The sequence below is a fragment of the Carcharhinus amblyrhynchos genome, unplaced genomic scaffold, assembly GCF_965287045.1.
Source record: "Carcharhinus amblyrhynchos unplaced genomic scaffold, sCarAmb.v2.hapA chromosome_571, whole genome shotgun sequence".
NCBI classification, from domain to species: Eukaryota; Metazoa; Chordata; class Chondrichthyes; order Carcharhiniformes; family Carcharhinidae; genus Carcharhinus; species Carcharhinus amblyrhynchos.
In genome coordinates, this window is record NW_027650311.1 from 40,015 (window position 1) to 55,176 (window position 15,162).

The 15,162-nt window shown below is 50.6% G+C and overlaps 1 protein-coding gene across 3 annotated transcripts in view; it reads right to left on the minus strand.

Moving 5' to 3' along the window:
- The window catches only part of LOC145339618 (exocyst complex component 3-like protein 2), a 50,396-nt gene extending 35,486 nt beyond the window's left edge, over positions 1-14,910 (minus strand). The window contains exon 1 of one of the 3 annotated variants that reach the window (XM_080184116.1): positions 13,322-14,910. Coding sequence is in view for 1 of the 3 variants with exons in the window: in XM_080184115.1 (XP_080040241.1) it covers positions 10,322-10,416 (95 nt within the window). In the remaining 2 variants the exon portion in view is untranslated. Of the gene's footprint in view, positions 1-7,759; positions 7,876-10,321; positions 10,714-13,321 lie in introns of those variants that run through there. The other 2 variants (XM_080184115.1, XM_080184117.1) reach the window with 2 other exon arrangements.
- Between the last annotated feature and the right edge of the window lie 252 nt (positions 14,911-15,162).

Here is a 15,162-nt window from a genome sequence, read left to right on the forward strand (position 1 = left end):
GCCATTCGATCATGGCTGATACCGATCTCAATCCCATTCTCCCTGCCTTCTCCCCGTAAAATTTGACTCCCCCTTACCAATCAAGAACCTCTCTCTCTCTCTCTTTGCCTTCAAGACACTCAGTGACCCGGCCTCCTCTGTGGCAATGAATTCCACAGGTTCGCCACCCTCTGGCTGAAGAAATCCCTCCTCATCTCATCCCTTTACCCTGAGGCTGTGCCCTCAGATCCCAGTCTCTCCGACTAATGGGAACACCTTCCCCATGCCCACTCAATCCAGGCCTTTCAATGTTCTGTAAGTTTCAATAACTTCCCTTCTGATCTCCACTGAGTACAGATCCAGAGACCTCCAACGCTCCTCATACTTCAAGGAAGGGAATCATCCAGGCAGAGGTGACTCCAGGAAGGCAGCCTCTGGGGAGGAAAGGCATGTCCGGAGGAACAATCGTAATGGGACTCTGCGATTGGGCAGCACTTTCTCAACAATCCTGATAGAGTTAACAGGTACTGTAAGAAAATCAGTCAACTTTGTAACGTGGCTCATTTATGCTTGCTCAAGGAGCCGTTCTCTGAGAACAAAAAGATGTTTGTGCCTTGTGCCTTTTTCTCGATTACCCAGGGGTTTGGGGAGCCTATAGTTACCCAGTGCTATCCCCATGGCGACACCTTGACAAATCAGACTTAACTTTTCTCCTGAAGTATAAATTGTCATCATCATTTTGAAATTTGCCTTTCTTGTCTTTGTCCTGATGAGTGCATGATGAAAAGCTTCAGCAGAAAAGGGGAAATGGTGGTGTAGTGGTATTGTCAGTAGATCAGTAATCCAGGGCAACACTCTGGGGACCTGGGTTCAAACCTCACCACAGCAGATGGTGACATTATATTTTAATTTAAAAATCTGGAATTAAAAGTCTAATGGAATTCTAACCTTTCTGTTCTGGTACAATCACTGAAAATCTCTTTGGTGCTTTCTCAAGTGTCTCTGAATCCTTTTCATAATGTAGAAACTGGAATAGTACACAGTGCTCCAAATGTGGGTCTAACCAAGGGACATGGAGACCAGAACTGTGCACAGTTCTCCAAATGTGGGTCTAACCAAGGGATATGGAGACTAGAACTGTGCACAGTGCTTCAGATGTGGTCTAACCAAGGGATATGGAGACTAGAACTCGGCACAGTGCTCCAAGTGTGGGTCTAACCAGGGGATATGGAGACTAGAACTGTGCATAGTGCTCCAAGTGTGGGTCTAACCAGGGGATATGGAGACTAGAACTGTGCACAGTGCTCCAAGTGTGGGTCTAACCAGGGGATATGGAGACTAGAACTGTGCACAGTGCTCCAAGTGTGGGTCTAACCAAGGGATATGGAGACTAGAACTGTGCACAGTGCTCCAAGTGTGGGTCTAACCAGGGGATATGGAGACTAGAACTGTGCACAGTGCTCCAAGTGTGGGTCTAACCAGGGGATATGGAGACTAGAACTGTGCACAGTGCTCCAAGTGTGGGTCTAACCAGGGGATATGGAGACTAGAACTGTGCACAGTGCTCTAAGTGTGGGTCTAACCAGGGGATATGGAGACTAGAACTGTGCACAGTGCTCCAAGTGTGGGTCTAACCAAGGGATATGGAGACTAGAACTGTGCACAGTGCTCCAAGTGTGGGTCTAACCAGGGGATATGGAGACTAGAACTGTGCACAGTGCTCCAAGTGTGGGTCTAACCAGGGGATATGGAGACTAGAACTGTGCACAGTGCTCCAAGTGTGGGTCTAACCAGGGGATATGGAGACTAGAACTGTGCACAGTGCTCCAAGTGTGGGTCTAACCAAGGGATATGGAGATTAGAACTGTGCACAGTGCTCCAAGTGTGGGTCTAACCAGGGGATATGGAGACTAGAACTGTGCACAGTGCTCCAAGTGTGGGTCTAACCAAGGGATATGGAGACCAGAACTGTGCACAGTGCTCCAAGTGTGGGTCTAATCCAAGAGATACAGAGACCAGAACTGTGCACGGTGCTCCAGGTGTAGTCCAACTAATGTAAATGGAACAGAACTGTACATAGTACTCCGAGCTTGGTCCAAACAAGGTATATGGAGATGGAAAGTAGTGTGCAAAATCATGAGGGGTCTGGACAGAGTAGATGGGTCCAGCAACTGTTGCCCACCCCTAATTGCCCCTTGAGAAGGTGGTGGCCGAACTGCCTTCTTAAACCCGTTGCAGTCCCCGTGTGGTGTAGGTACACCCACCGCGCTGTTAGGGAGGGAGTTCCAGGATTTCGGCACAGCGACGGCGAAGGAACGGCCGATAGATTTCCAAGTCGGGATGGTGAGTGGCTCAGAGGGGGAAACCTCCGGGGGGGGGTGGTGTTTTCCATGTATCTGCTGTCCCTTGTCCTTCTGGATGGCAAAGAGATGGTGTGGTTGGACGGTTAAAGGATTTGATTGGGTCGTTGGAGGGAACCTCATTGAGGGGACTGTAGAGTGAGGTGGTAGCTCTTAAGTTTAGAGTACGACGTCAAGTGACGTTTCTTCAACCGGATGTTCGTGCGCAATCCGGAACTCTCTGGAGCCAAAAATACGGAGCTGTTGAGGTCAGGGGTCAAATGAAGAAACCCAAACTAGGATTGATTGGATTTTGGTGACGGAGTAGTGGGCGGGGTGGGAGTGAGGGGGGGCATTCAGGAACCAAAATGGGCCAATAATAGGGCAGGCACTAGAGGTATTATCACCAGACTATTAATCCAGAATGTTTTGGGGGACCCGGGTTCGAATCCCGCCATGGAAAATTTGAACTCAATAAAAAATATCCAGGATTAAGAATCTACTGATGACCCATTGTCGGAAAAACCCATCTGGTTCCTCTTAGGGAAGGAAATCTGCCGTCCTTACCCCGGTCTGGCCTACATGTGACTCCACAGCAATGGGGTTGACTCTCAACTGCCCCTCCTAGGGCAACTAGGGGTGGGCAAGAAATGTCCCACCAACGAATAAAGAAAATTGTGGAGTTAAGATACAAATCCTCCATGATTTAACTGGATAGCAGAAAGGGATAGGAGGGCTGAAGGGCCTCGTCTCCTCTGATGCTGGGCAGGGGATTGGATTAAGTTTTTCTCCCGTGTGTGCGGACGTCCTGGGAAAAGCTTCCCACAGCAGCGGAAAAACATTCGGTCGCCCGAGGCTTCGTGTGGGTCGGGAGGGACTCTGCCAAGGTCGCGTCACGCCATCAGGACAGACGGAATTCACTTTGTTTTGCTCTGTCCCGGATCGCCTCCTCCTTATCAGTCTGAATCTGGCATTGTGATCGGGTTATCAGGGCTGATAGCAGAGAAACTGTGATAACTGCACGCCTTGCTGAGCTCAGCGCTTACCCAAGACCCGGGGCGGACTCACTGGATTGCTCTGCTGGGAGCTAGTACGGACTCAAAGGGCTGAACGGCCAGCTCCTCTGCTAGAATCACTGATAACGACTGCCCCCCCGTCTCCCCTCGCCCCCCCCCCCCCCCCCGTTTGCTTGTTTTTTACCCTGTTAAACTCCCCAATCTTTCAAATCCTCACTCTGACCTTACCTCCCTCCATTTCTCGTGCTGTCCCTCTCTCCTCCTCTCTTCCCTCCTCCCTCTCCTTCCCCATTCTCCCTCCCTTCCTCTTCCTCCCCTCCCTCCCTTCCTCTTCCTCCCCTCCCTCTTTCCCTCGCTCTCCTTTTCTACCTCTGTTCTTCATCCCCCCTTCTTGTCCTCCATCCCTCCTTTTCTCCCTCACTCCCTCCTTCTCTCTTCCCCTTCCTCCCTCCCTGCCCCTCACCTCCCTCCTTCCCCCTTCCTCTCTCTCTCCCCTTCCTACTCTCCCTCCTCCTCCTCCTCCTCTCTCTCTCCCTCCCCTCCTCCAGGCCGACAGCACTCTGAGAACCCACGGTCCCCGGGTGCTATATAAATGCAGGGTGTTCCAGGCCCAGTGTCTGTGAAGCTCTGTCATCATCGATTTTGACACGTGAATTATTCGCCAAGATGAAGGGCCTTTAAATGGTCACTGGATAAACAAGTGGGCGATATTGGAATAGTGTGGGTTAGATGGGCTTGAGGTTGGTTTCACGGGTTGGGACAGCATCGAGGGCCGAAGGGCCTGGACTGCGCTGTAATGTTTGGTGTTCTCTATGTTCCAGCTGGTCAAAGTCCCGCTGCTCACGAGGTTTCCTGGCAACCTGCCTCCACTCCATTATCAGCAACTCTACACAGTTGCCAAAGGCCAATGTCATTTTCCTGAAGGGCATTGTCTTCTTGAAGGGGATACAGCCTTCTTAAAGGGACATTGTCTTCTTAAAGGGACACTGTCTTCTTAAAGCAATGCTGTCTTCTTAAAGGGACATTGTCTTCTTAAAGCGACACTGTCTTCTTAAAGGGACACTGTCTTCTTAAAGCGCCGCTGTCTTCTTAAAGCAACGCTGTCTTCTTAAAGGGACATTGTCTTCTTAAAGCGACACTGTCTTCTTAAAGGGACACTGTCTTCTTAAAGCGACGCTGTCTTCTTAAAGCAATGCTGTCTTCTTAAAGGGACACTCTTCTTAAAGCGACGCTGTCTTAAAGCAGCGCTGTCTTCTTAAAGGGACACTCTTCTTAAAGCGACACTGTCTTCTTAAAGGGACACTGTCTTCTTAAAACGACGCTGTCTTCTTAAAGCAACGCTGTCTTCTTAAAGGGACACTGTCTTCTTAAAGGGACACTGTCTTCTTAAAGCGACGTTGTCTTCTTAAAGCAACGCTGTCTTCTTAAAGGGACACTGTCTTCTTAAAGGGACACTGTCTTCTTAAAGGGCACAGCCTTTTTAAAGAAGCTCTGTCTTATTAAAGGGTTAGTCTTCTTAAAGGGCTACAGTCCTCTTAAATGGACGCTGTTGTCTTAAAGTGGCACTGCCTTCTTAAAGGGGGTAACACCAGTTTTAAGTCCAACCGATTTATTTGATAGTAAACTCACAAGCTTTCGAGGTTACCCCCTCTTCGTCAGGTGAAGAGGGAAACCTCGAAACCTGGTGTTGTCAGACTTCTTACTGTGTTTAACCCAGTCCAACGCCGGCATCTCCGCATCATTCTTAAAGAGGTCCAGCCTTCTTAAAAGGGCACTATTTTGTTATGGGGATACTGCGTTCTTAAAGGGATACAGCTTGTAAAGGGGTGCTGTCTAAATGACGGCCATTGTCTTACTAAAGGCGTACTGCCTCTTTTAAAGGCCGCTGCCTTCTTCTTAAAGGGGCACTGTCCTTTAAAAGTGCGGCACAGTGGCTAGCACTGCTCCAGGGGCCTGGGTTCGATTCCCGGCTGTCTGTGCGGAGTTTGTACATCCTCCCCATGTCTGCGTGGGTTTCCTCCGAGTGCTCCGGTTTCCTCCCACAGCGCAAAGATGTGCGGGTTAGGCTGATTGGCCGTGATAAACTGTCCCTTAGTGTCAGGGAATGTGTGGGTTGGAGGGATTAGTGGGGTAAATCTGTGGGGATGGGATTGTTGTCGGTGCAGACTTGATGGGCCCACAGGCCTCCTTCTGCACAGTAGGGACGCTATTGCCTTCTTGCAGGGGCACTGTCTTATTAAAGGGACACTATTATTATTACCTTCTTGAAGGGGTATTACGTACATGGGCTCCCCTGTGTTTCATCTTCCCTCAGTTATTCCTCTCCATTTTGGGCTTCAGCCCCATTAAGAAGACAGTGCCCCTTTAAGACAGTGCTCCTTTAAGAAGGCTGCATGCCCCCCCCCTTTAAGAAGTCAGTCCCCCTTTAATAAAACAGTGCTCTTTTAATAAGACAGCGCTCCTTTAAGAAGGCTACGTCCCTTTAAGAAGGCAGTGTCCCTTTAAGAAAGCTGTATCCCTTTTAGAAGGCTGTGTCTCTTTAAGAAAGCTGTGTCCCTTTCAGAATGCTGTGCCCCTTTAAGAAACCTGTGCCCCTTTAAGTAGGCTGTGACCCTTACAAAAGGCTGTGTCCCTTTAAGAAAGCTGTGTCCCTTTAAGAAGGTGGCATTGACCTTGCCAGCTAACAGCCATGATGTAGCCTCGGGTTTTCCCCTCTCTCCGATTAGCTGGGCTGGAATTTCCCAGTTCTGGGGTCAATGACAGGTGGACATCCCCTCGGGGAGGCGGGGGGGGGGGGGGGGGGGGGGGGGGGGCGGCTGGGGGGGAGGGGGGCTGCCTTTCTGATAGCCCCATTTAGCCCAGACAAAGGGGTGTGTCCCCCCTCCCTACCCCCCCCCCCAGCCAGCTGACATATCCTGCTCTCTGCCCCTTCCTCCGCCTCCACCCACCCGGCTTCCCTCAGCACCCCCAGGAAATAAAACATCCCCCCCCCCAAAATCCCGACCCAACTTGGTAACGAACACCAGGATAAACTGCTGGCCCAGTAATCCCGAGAGACTCAGCCCTGCCACCCACCACCGCCCCCCCAACAGACTCCGAGCGCACAGCCCCCAGCCTCCCCTCACTCCCCCAACCCCTCAGTCACAGCGGCAGGTTAGCAAGAGGACTGCAGTTAAAGGGACAACATAGTCTGCCTGTCACACATCAGAGTCAACTGTGCAGGGAGGGTTAGACAGGACATGGCAGGCAGGAAGAGAAAGGGAGAGAGAGGCGGAGAGAGAGATAGAGAAAGGGAGAGAGAGGGAGAGAGAGACAGAGAGAGAGGCAGAGAAAGGGAGAGAGAGGCGGAGAGAGACAGAGAGAGGCAGAGAAAGGGAGAGAGAGGCAGAGAGAGAGACAGAGAGAGGCAGAGAAAGGAGAGAGAGGCAGAGAGAGACAGAGAGAGAGGCAGAGAAAGGGAGAGAGAGGCGGAGAGAGACAGAGAGAGGCAGAGAAAGGGAGACAGACAGACAGACAGACAGAGAGAGAGGCAGAGAAAGGGAGAGAGACAGACAGACAGAGGGAGGGAGGCAGAGAAAGGGAGACAGAGACAGAGGCAGAGATAGAGAAAGGGAGACAGAGATAGTGAAAGAGAAACAGAGAGAGAGACAGAGAAAGGGAGAGCGAGAGAGACAGAGAGAGAGAGAAAGGCAGAGAAAGGGAGAGAGAGACAGAGACAGAGATAGAGAAAGAGAGACAGAGATAGAGAAAGAGAAACAGAGAGAGAGACAGAGAAAGGGAGAGAGAGAGAGTGAGAGAGAGAGAGACAGAGAAAGGGGGAGAGAGAGAGAGAGAGAGAGACAGAGAGAGAAAGGGAGAAATAGAGACAGAAACAGAGACAGAGGCAGAGAAAGAGAGAGACAGAGAGAGAGGCAGAGAAAGGGAGAGAGAGACAGACAGACAGACAGAGACAGAGAGAGAGGCAGAGAAAGGGAGAGAGAGACAGACAGACAGACAGAGACAGAGAGAGAGGCAGAGAATGGGATAGAGAAGAGACAGAGAGAGAAAGGGGGAGATAGAGACAGAGGGAGACAGACGGAGAGAAAGGGAAAAAGAGAGAGATTTAGTTAATGAGAATGAATTGATGGCCAAAGGCAACAAGAGAGGAAAGAAGACAGAGAGGGGAGTGGTGTGAGAAAGAGAGAGTGCAGGAGAAAGCAGGACAAGAGAGGGCTGGAGAGAATGGGGAAGCAGTCAGGATGTGGGTAAGCAGTCAGGGACAGGGAGGAGAGAGAGAGAGAGAAAGAGGGAGATAGGAAAGAGAGGAAGCAGCTCTGACTCCTGACCCTCTCCCCTCCACACACTCAGACTCTGCGGCTGATATTCACCGCAAAAGCTGAGCTTAGACAATCAGCACTTTAGCGAGCGGACTGAATTTGGACCTACCTGCTGGCAAAGCAGGAAGAGCGAGTGTGGAATAGCTACTGCACTCTGGGCTTTAACCCACTTTCACTTTCATTCATCACACACTGACTCTCTCAGGGCACACAGGGGGGGAGCCAGCTTTCACTCAGCTCTCGGTTCACTCTCCATTCCACCTGCTGTGTCTGCCCAGCGCAGTAAAAACCTCCCGACACCAGGTTAAAGCCTAACAGGTTTATTTGGAAGCTCAGCTTTCGGAGCGCTGCTCCTTCATCAGGTGAGTGGGAGTTGTGGACACAAACAGATTATAGGCAAACACAAAATCTATTTACAAAATAATGGTTGGAATGTGAGTCTTTACCCATAATCAAGTCTTTAAGGTACAGACAATGTGAGTGGAGAGAGGGTTAAGTCCAGGTTAAAGAGAAGAGTCTTGTCTCCAGACAGGATAGTGAGATTTTGCAAACCCAGGCAAGTCATGGGGGTTACAGATAGTGTGACAGGAACCCAAGATCCCGGTTGAGACCGTCCTCATGTGTGCGGAACTTGGCTGTCAGTCTCTGCTCAGGGACTCTGCGCTGTCGTGTGTCGTGAAGGCCACCATGGAGAACGTTTACCAGAAGGTCAGAGGCTAAATGCCCGTAACTCTCACACACACTCACGCACACTTAGACACACACACACTCACACACACACACACAGGCACTCAGACACACACACACACACTCTCACACTCGCACACACTCACAGACACTCAGACACACACTCACACACACTCACAGACACTCAGACAGACACTCACACACACACTCACACTCGCACACACTCACAGACACTCACACACACACACACACACTCACAGACACTCAGACAGACACTCACACACACACTCACACTCGCACACACTCACAGACACTCACACACACACACACACTCACAGACACTCAGACAGACACTCACACACACACTCACACTCGCACACACTCACAGACACTCACACACACACACTCACAGACACTCAGACAGACACTCACACACACACTCACACTCGCACACACTCACAGACACTCACACACACACACACTCACAGACACTCAGACAGACACTCACACACACACTCACACTCGCACACACTCACAGACACTCACACACACACAGGCACTCAGACACACACACACACACACACACACACACACACAGGCACTCAGACACACACACACTCACACACACACACACTCACACACACAGGCACTCAGACACACACACACACACACACACTCACAGGCACTCAGACACACACACACTCATACACACAGGCACTCAGACACACACACACACACACACACACTCACAGGCACTCAGACACACGCACACACGCACACACACTCACACAAACACACACTCACGTGCACACACACACACACTCACACACATACACATTCACACACACACACACACACACACACTCACGCACACACTCACACATACTCACACACACACTTACTCACATTCATGCACACACACACACATAAACACACTCACAGACGCTCACAGACACTCTCACATACACACACAAACTCACATTCACATACACACACACACAAACACACTCACACTCACAGACACTCACTTCAAGGCAGCCTTCACGACACACGACAGCGCAGAGTCCCTGAGCAGAGACTGATAGCCAAGTTCCGCACACATGAGGATGGCCTCAACCGGGATCTTGGGTTCATGTCACACTATCTGTAACACCCATGACTTGCCTGGGCTTGAAAAATCTCACTTACTGTCCTGTCTGGAGACAATACACGTCTCTTTAACCTGTGCTCAAAGCTCTCTCCACTCACATTGTCTGTACCCTTAAGACTTGGTTACTTGTAAAGACTCGCATTCTAACCATTATCCTGTAAATTGAGTTGTGTCTGTATATGCCCTGTAAACTCCCAAAGGAGCAGTGTCTGAAATCTTGTGCTACCAGATAAACCTGTTAGACTTTAACCTGGCATTGGGAGACTTCATATTGTGTTTATCCCAGTCCAACACTGGCAACTCCACATCATGGCACCAGGATAGAGCAGACAGAGAACAGATACAACTGTATATATATACACACACACACACACACACACTCACACACAGGTTTCCTTACACACACACACACCCACACACAAAACACACACACACACAACATACACACACTCCCTCATACACACACTCTCTCACACACACACACACACACACACACACTCACACACTCCCTCATACACACACACACACACACACTCACACACTCCCTCATACACACACTCTCTCACACATACACACACACACGCACACTCACACACTCCCTCATACATACACTCTCTCACACACACACACACACACACACTCACACACTCCCTCATACACACACACACACACTCACACACTCCCTCATACACACACTCTCTCACACACACACACTCTCACACAGGCTCCCTCACACTCACACACACACACAGTCCCTCCTACACACACTCTCACACACATGCACACACACACACACTAGTATTGTTTCTTGCGCGTTGTACAGACAAAGCATACCGTTCATAGAGAAGGAAAGGAGAGGGTGCAGAATGTAGTGTTACAGTCATAGCTAGGGTGTAGAGAAAGATCAACTTAATGCGAGGTAGGTCCATTCAAAAGTCTGACAGCAGCAGGGAAGAAGCTGTTCTTGAGTCGGTTGGTTTGTGACCCCAGACTTTTGTATCTTTTTCCTGACCGAAGAGAGAATGTCCGGGGTCCTTGATTTATGCCGGCTGCTTTTCCCGAGGCAGCGGGAAGTGTGGACGGAGTCAGTGGATGGGAGGCTGGTTTGCGTGACGGACTGGGCTACGTTCACCACCTTTCGTGCCTCCTGACTGGCCACATCCAGCAGCGTCTCAGCGGCTGCCAAGTGTTTCGGGACCTCCCCGTGGCGGCGCTGTACAAAACGCTCTCGTCTCGCTCGGTCAAAGTCCCCACTGTGGCCATTCTGGATCCAGAGTAACGGGACTGGGAGGCCGGAGACGCAGGACCCGGAGGAGGTTGAAACCGGGGAACGTGTCGAGAACCGGGAAGGGTGATGGCAACGGGGGGGATGGAGACAAACTAGCAGAACATCATCTCATCTTCCTGCTGAAACCTCCCGGTCTCAACATCAGATTCAACAACTTCAGATGAATTGCTCTCCCCACCTTTTTTTATTCCATTTTATTTAATATTTTTATTGTTCTCTACCTTTTATTGCTTTATTGCCTTCCTTCATTCTTCTTTCCCCCATTTTATCCCCCATTCCTTTACCCTTTCACCCCGTTTTCTATCTGTACCTCTCTCCCACCCACATCTTTATCTGTCACTGTTTATTCTGCGATTTCAGCTTCTCTGCCCTTTGGCCGTTCGCACCCTCCACGGGCTGCCATTAGCAGCCTTTCCCCCCCCCCCCTAGTTTCTGTGGCTATGACTCATCTTTCGTTCCCTCCCCCTCCAGGGTAACTATCTCCCACTTTCTCTGCCTTTTAGCTCTGGCAAAGGGTCACCCGGACTCGAAACGTCAGCTCTTCCCTCTCCTTACGAATGCGGCCAGACCTGCTGAGATTTTCCAGCGCTTTCTCTTTTGGTTTCAGATTCCAGCATCCCGCAGTGATTGGCTTTTACTAATCGTGGAACCCGACAGTGCAGAAAGAGGCCATTCGGCCCACCGAGTCTGCACCGATCACAGGCCCTATCCCCGTATATCTTACCCGCTAATCCCTCTAACCTAAGCATCTCAGGACATTAAAGGGCAATTTTAGCATGGTCAATCAAATTAACTCGTACATCTTTGGACTGTGGGAGGAAACCGGAGCAAACCCACGCAGACACGAGGAGAATGTGCAAACTCCACACACAGACAGTGACCCGAGCTGGGAATCGAACCCGGGTCCCTGGAGCTGTGAAGCAGCAGTGCTAACCCACTGTGCTACCGTGCCGCCCTGAGTTAAGAGGGAGGTCTGTGTCTAACCAAAACAAGACCTAGACAATCATACAGGGCGTTGGTGAGGCCACATCTCAAGTATTGTGTGCAGTTTTGGTGTCCTTACCACAGGACTGGCACGGTGGCACAGTGGTTAGCACTGCTGCCTCACAGCACCAGAGACCCAGGTTCGAATCCCAGCGTGGGCAGGGCAGGAGCGATACCAAGCACTGATACAACCGGAAAGAATGCTTTCTGTGGTGTGTTTGTAAAGGTTGGCGAGAGTCGTAGCGGGCATGCCAAATTTCCTTCGTCTTCTTGGGTCACTGTCTGTGTGGAGTTTGCACATTCTCCCCGTGTCTGTGTGGGTTTCCTCCAGGTGCTCCAGTTTCCTCCCATACTCCGAAGAGTTAGGTGGATTGGCCATGCTAAATTGCCCGTTAGTGTCCCGGGATGTGTAGGTTAGAGGGATTATTTGGGTAAATGTGTAATGAGTGGACTTGTAGGAATAGGGCTTGGGGTAGGATTGTTGTTAGTCCAAATACGATGGGCCAAATGGTCTCTTTATGCACTGTGGGGTTCCTATGATCTTCTATGAGTTCCTACAGTGCAGAAGGAGGCCATTTGGCCCATCGAGTCTGCACCGACCACAATCCCAGCCAGGTCCTATCCCCCATACACCCCACAGACTGACATTTACACATTTACCCACATCCCAACTACACATCCCAGGACACTAAGGGGCAATTTAGCACGGCCAATCCACCTAACTCGCACATCTATGGAGTGTGGGAGGAAACCGGAGCACCCAGAGGAAACCCACGCAGACACGGGGAGAATGTGCAAACTCCCCACAGACAGTAACTCAAGCTGGGAATCAAACCCAGTGTCGGTGGGGGAGTCGGGGTGGGGGAGACTGAATGCAGAACACCTCCTTAAATTAAAATATCAGAGTGAGGGGAACAGGGTTGCTAAAAATTGGGTGCATTTGAGAAAAAAAATTAGGTAATTAGCTCTTACAGAAATGAACAGACCAAACGCACTCGCAACTGAACATCTGGGTTAAGTTGAGTGACGACCAAGTGCTGGGGGTTGGCACTGCTGCCTCACAGCGCCAGGGACCCGGGTTCGATTCCTGGCTCGGGTCACTGCCCGTGGGGAGTTTGCACATTCTCCCCGTGTCTGCGTGGGTTTCCTCCGGGTGCTCCGGTTTCCTCCCACAGTCCGAAAGTGCTAGTTAGGTGCTAAATTCTCCCTCAGTGTACCTCGAACAGGCGCCGGAGTGCAGGGTTTTTTCACAGTAACCTCACGGCGGTGTCAATGTAAGTCGTTAATAAATAAACTTAACTTATAAACTTAATCAGATTCCCCGTGTCCGGATGAATAACCTTTCCCTCGTCACTGACTGACTACCTTGGAATAGAAAGGAACCACTTTGCCTGGTCTAATCTCGGGCAGAGATCGAGATTAGACGCGGCAAAACTCTCCTCATTCAAGCTCGTTCTGGAATTGGAAACTTTCTACTTAAGTTCCGAGAGAGAGAGAATTCTTAAACCGCCCCCCCAACCCCGGGCGAAACACTAGCATGCAGGAAGGAAGCTTTGCTTTACCTGTTTCGGAGTGCTCAGAGATAAAGACAGAGAAAAGTAACAAGAAAGCTCCTCGGACGGTTGGGCTGCGAGACTGCTGGAGAAGTCCAGCACTCAGAGTGTGAGGTATCGCGGAGATTTCCCACACGTGGGGCCTTCCTGGTGATCTGTCTTGCAGACAGTTTGTATATGTTCGGAATGAGATAAACACGCACACACACACACAATTGTACTCGAGTTTTTTTTTAGTCTGTGGCTGAAGTCCAGGATATCTTCAACGCAGCCAAAGGAAACACAAGAATTGTTACGATTGTCTCTCATTGAATCACAGATTCCTACAGTGCAGGCGGAGGCCATTCGGCCCATCGAGTCTGCACCAGCAACAACCCTACCCAGGCCCTATCTCCATTTTTACTCTGCTAATCCCTCCAACCTACGGATCCTGGGACACTAAGGGGCAATTTAGCGTGGCCAATCCCTCTAACCTAGACATTCTGGGACATTAAGGGGTAATTTAGCATGGCCAATCCCTCTAACCTACACATCCTGGGACACAAAGGGGCAATTTAGCATGGCTAATCCACCAAACCTTCACATCCTGGGACACAAAGGGGCAATTTAGCATGGCTAATCCCTCTAACCTAGACATTATGGGACATTAAGGGGCAATTTAGCATGGCTAATCCCTCTAACCTACACAACCTGGGGCACTAAGGGGCAATTTAGCATGGCCAATCCCTCTAACCTAGACATTCTGGGACATTAAGGGGTAATTTAGCATGGCCAATCCCTCTAACCTAGACATCCTGGGACACAAAGGGGCAATTTAAAATGGCCAATCCACCTAACCTGCACACCTTTGGACTGTGGGAGGAAACCGGAGCACCTGGGGGAAACCCACGCAGACACGGGGAGAATGTGCACACTTTACAAACAGTGACCCAAGACGAGAATCGAACCCAGGGTCCCTGGAGCTGTGAGGCAGCCGTGCTAACCACTGTGCCACTGTGCCACCCCAATTCATCCTCCTCTCCCCCTTCATCTACTTTGTAAATCTTCTGCCTTTTGTTATTTTGCGTTTCAATCCTGTAAGTTTCTTGATTTCTCCCTTTCATAGAATCCCTACAGCGCAGAAGGAGGCCATTCGGCCCATCGAGTCTGCACCATCCACAATCCCACTCAGGCCTTTTTCCCGTAACCCCTCATATTTACCCTGCTAATCCCCTGACACTAAGGGGTAATTTAGCATGGCCAGCCAACCTAACCTGCATATCTTTGGACTGTGGGAGGAAATCGGAGCATGCGGAGAAAACCCACGCAGACACGGGGAGAATGTGCAAACTCCACACAGACAGTGACCTGAGCCGGAAATCCGATCCAGATCCCTGGCACTGTGAGGCAGGAATGGGCTGGGAATCGAACCCGGGTCCCTGGCGCTGTGAGACAGGAGTGGGCTGGGAATCGAACTCAGGTTAAGTGCTGTGAGCAGGAGTGTGCTGGGAATCAAACCTGGGTCCCTGGAGCTGTGAGACAGGGGTGAACTGGGAATCGAACCTGGGTCCCTGGCGCTATGAGCCTGGGAATCAAACCCGGGTCCCTGGCGCTGTGAGACAGGAGTGAGCCAGGAATCGAACCTGGATCCCTGGCGCTGTGAAGCAGGACTGAGCCGGGAATCGAACCCGGGTCCCTGACTCTCTGAGGCAGGAGTGAGCAGGGAATTGAACCCGGGTCCCTGGCGCTGTGAGGCAGGAGTGCTAACCACTGTGCCACCGTGTCGCCACTTGTGGAGACAGACACACAATTGTATTTGAGTTTATTTTTAATCTGTGGATTAAGTCCAAGATATCTTCAATGCAGCTAAA